Source organism: Clupea harengus, chromosome 13 (genome assembly GCF_900700415.2).
Source record: "Clupea harengus chromosome 13, Ch_v2.0.2, whole genome shotgun sequence".
In the NCBI taxonomy this organism is placed as follows: Eukaryota; Metazoa; Chordata; class Actinopteri; order Clupeiformes; family Clupeidae; genus Clupea; species Clupea harengus.
Window position 1 is genome coordinate 403595 of NC_045164.1, and position 3906 is coordinate 407500.

The following is a 3906-nucleotide window of genomic DNA, read 5'->3' on the forward strand; positions in this document are numbered from 1 at the left end:
CTCACACACAAAATGCTAAACCTGACACTCCCTTTACAAGATGACTCTTTGCCATCAAATCTCTTAACTGTTTACAAAATGGAACTCATGTTTTCATTTGGTACACACAGCCATATTTTCAAAAGACACACACATACATTCATTGAGTACACACAACTAAGCATTTGCTGCACACTACCAAGCATTTACAGCACACTGAAGTGCAAAATTGAAAACACAATCATCAAAATGGAACACACCATATGAATGCTGATGACTCTGGAGAATGAGCCATTTCTCCTTTTGTAAAATGTCTCAGTGTAGGCCTACTTTTTTCATAGTCAAACATAAAACAGCACACAAATATGCAGCAAAAAAAGTTTTATTCCGGTACACACAGAGAACAGTACAGTACTGTAAACCGTGTGATACCTTTGTTTTCACGAACCATATTTACAATTTCAGTCTCCTGTTCGGCGGTGAAAGTGTGTGTTCTTCCTCCACGGTGTGGTTCTCTTTCAGTCCTGCAAAATACAAATACTGTGAGCACACTGTATTCTATTGATATGCAGTATTACAGTACACAAGGCAAATAGATTTCGTACCTGTTCTCCATCCTGAAGGTTCTAAGGATGGCAGCAACGGTGAAGCAGCTGAGATTTGGTTGGACCCTCCGGCCAGCTTCCCTCATGCTCAAACCACGGTTTAGCACATGGTCTACCACAGCGGCCCAAATCTCATTAGAGATGACCATTCTCCTTCTTCTTTCTCCTCCTCCTCCTCCTTCTTCTCCTTGTCCTTCTCATCCTCTTCCTCCTCCTTGTCCTCCTCCTCCTCCTACTCCTCCTCGCCCTTGTCCCCGTCCTTCTTGTCCTCTTCCTCCTCCTCTCACTCTTACCCCTCTCCTTCTCTGGTTGTTGATATCTTCAAAGTTCTCCATTGTTTACCAAACAAAACAGAGGCTCAAGGCACTTTTATGCTGCAGTCCTCATTGCAAATTGCTCAACCGACCTGAATGTTTAGAGATTTGACTATTTGTGTGTTGTAGGTTGATGCTTTGAGATTTTACTTGAGAAGTGTGTGCAACAACTGAACATTGTGTGTAGTGTTTTGACAACAAGGTGATGTGTAATTGAGTGTAAACAAGGAAAATCAGAGTCTAATGCAGATAAGGGAGTGTGAAGTAGTGCCAAATTGGGTCGAGCGATTGGTACATGAAGTGAAGGTTGTGCAAATTGTGCCGAATTTTCGCTTTTTGTGTGTTAACAACTGTGAAAAACTGTAATATGTATCTTCTGATATTATCACTGTGAAGCAGAGTAAACTACATTGCAAATTACTGTAAACAGAGCAGATAATCTAGCACTATCAAAGAGAAGCAAACTAACTTAAATACTTGTCAGGGTGTCCAGGGTACCCAGCTGAAGGTAACAAACACTCATGTCAGACATCAGACTGATGGTTGGTGGATGCTGGCTCTCCTTGTGTGAAAAGATGGCTGGAATAACAGAAAAGATGTCTGGAATAACATCCAAAGCTACAGAAAAACATTTCATCAGATGAGAGGACGTTGACTGGGCTGGAAATTAGGATGATGAATATCATGTTTGATGATCACTGTAATAAAGCTTTTTAAAAGAGCCACACAATGTGCTTCAGATAGATATGTTTAATGTTTTTACTGTAAGATAGGCAAACACACTTACTCCTGGCAAACACACGTACTCATGGCACTAATAAATAAATACACAACTGCTTCCACATCCTGAAGCAAATAACATCTAAATAAAACATACTGACACAAATATACACAGACACAAAACGTCTCTCTCTTTCTTTCACACACACACACTCACATTCAAACAAACACACGCACACGCACACACACTCTGGTCTTTTCTTTACTTGTCATGTTATACATCCAACCTTTGCTTGTGTTGAACAATTATGATTAAAAGGGTGATCTAAGACAGCGAATCACTCAGTCAAGACTGCATTTGGTCTCACAAAATGGTTACCAATGGCACTCTAGCCATCTGCTCAAGGCACTCTAGACATCTGCTCTTGGCAGGACCAAGTCCGAAATAGAATAGCACAAAAGAACACCATTCTTACATTTGGCATGCAAACCCTGGGCAACTAACATTGTGTTCTTATTGTTACCAGGTGTCGGAGTCACTTTTGCATTCCATGAACTTAAAAATAAGACAGCAATGGTGGCACACACACACACACACACACACACACACACACACACACACGTACACACATACACACAATCTAGCATGTTTGTAAATACCTTAATGTTTGCCATATTGCTTCATTTCCAAACCGCACACAAAGCTGACCCATTTGTGTGTATAGAGAATTAGATCACTTGTAAAAGGTTCAATCGACCAAACACAAATAAGCAGAGTTGAACACAAGCCTAACCAAACCTGTTGGATAAGCCTTCATGAGAGACGATATTCTTCAACCAGCAAAGGTGCCTATGATTGCTCAATATAGCAAAGCTAACTTAGATATACGTATACCTATAGGATTGACAATTGCCTGTAGGACTGACAAACACTGCAATATATACATACACACTGTACACACACACACACACACACACACACAGACACAGACACAGACACACACACACACACACACACACACACACACACACACACACACACACACACACACACACACACACACACACACACACACACACACACACACACACACACACACACACACACACACACACACACCACACACACACACACACACTCATTACTCCAGTCCAAAGCCCTCTGCATTGGAGATGGCAATGGTGAGTTTGTGTTTCAGCTCTTTCCTGCTCTTATAGGGGGGAAGGCAGATCTGGTTGAAACAGGTGTGTGAGATGGGCAACCTAAGGCAGATGGAGAGAAATGAGAGAGAGAGAGAGAGAGAGAGAGAGAGGGAGAGGGAGAGGGAGAGAGAGATAAGACAGAGAGATAGAGAGAGAAAGAAAGAGAGAAGTCAGACATATGGTCATGTTTACGCTGTGTCATCAGTGTCATCAGTCAGTACATGTAGCCTGTGGCCATCTATCTTTGAAGATATCATCATGTCATATATCATATAATATAGGGTATCATACAGTATTGTGTTGTATCATATCTCATCTTACTGTATTGTATCATATTGTATTGTATGGTATCATATCACATCACATCACATCACATCACATCATATTGAACAGAATAGCTGTGTGTGCGATCATGATAAAGATAGCTGCTTTCTCCTGTTCTGAGTCATAGGCCTTGAGTCACCATTTGTAAAACTGTCCAGTGTATGGCATCAAGCATGCCAAAAGTGTGTGTGTGAATCAGTGTGAGGGCAGATGTATGCAAACACACACCAGTCAGTGGAGACATCGATCTTGGAGATTTTGAAGTTGAGGTGAGCCATGCCACCCACCGGCACGCGGTCACTTCCTGTGGCAAAATGAAGTAACTTCCTCTGTAACTCTACAGGAAAGGCCAGCACCACCTCCCAGAAACACCTACAGCAATGAGAAACACACGGGACAGCCTGTTCCATCATCACAGCCAAGTCAGGTCAAGCCAAAGGTTTAATTTGGCACGTACACATTAAACAGGGCAGTGGCAGAGAAATTACTCCCCACTTTATAATTACGCAGCATAACAAAAAGTATATGAACATCCCAAGTTTAAATAATACATCATATTGTGCAAAAAAAAGAAATGGCTGTTAGCAAAATTCTGAAGCTTTTGCAGTGTATTGTGACTACGTATCATTCTGTTGTGTTTTACAGTAAAGGACATTGAAGGTACTGCATGTAAAAACTGTAAGTTAGTGTGCCTAACCATGGTGGTGTAATGCGGTATTAGATCATTTGAATCATTTAAATGTAGGTATTACGGGGGGGAA

At 41.4% G+C, this 3906-nt stretch overlaps 1 protein-coding gene across 1 annotated transcript in view; it reads right to left on the reverse strand.

The window, feature by feature from the left end:
* Nucleotides 1–2733: 2733 nt before the first annotated feature.
* LOC105902270 (probable E3 ubiquitin-protein ligase HECTD2) overlaps nt 2734–3906 on the reverse strand; it is a 34429-nt gene continuing 33256 nt past the window's right edge. Inside the window, exons 20-21 of the mRNA XM_031579366.2 lie at nt 3374–3517; nt 2734–2881 (exon numbers count right to left, since the gene is read on the reverse strand). Coding sequence (XP_031435226.1) covers nt 2761–2881; nt 3374–3517 — 265 coding nt within the window. The 3' untranslated portion in view covers nt 2734–2760. The remainder of the gene's footprint in view (nt 2882–3373; nt 3518–3906) is intronic.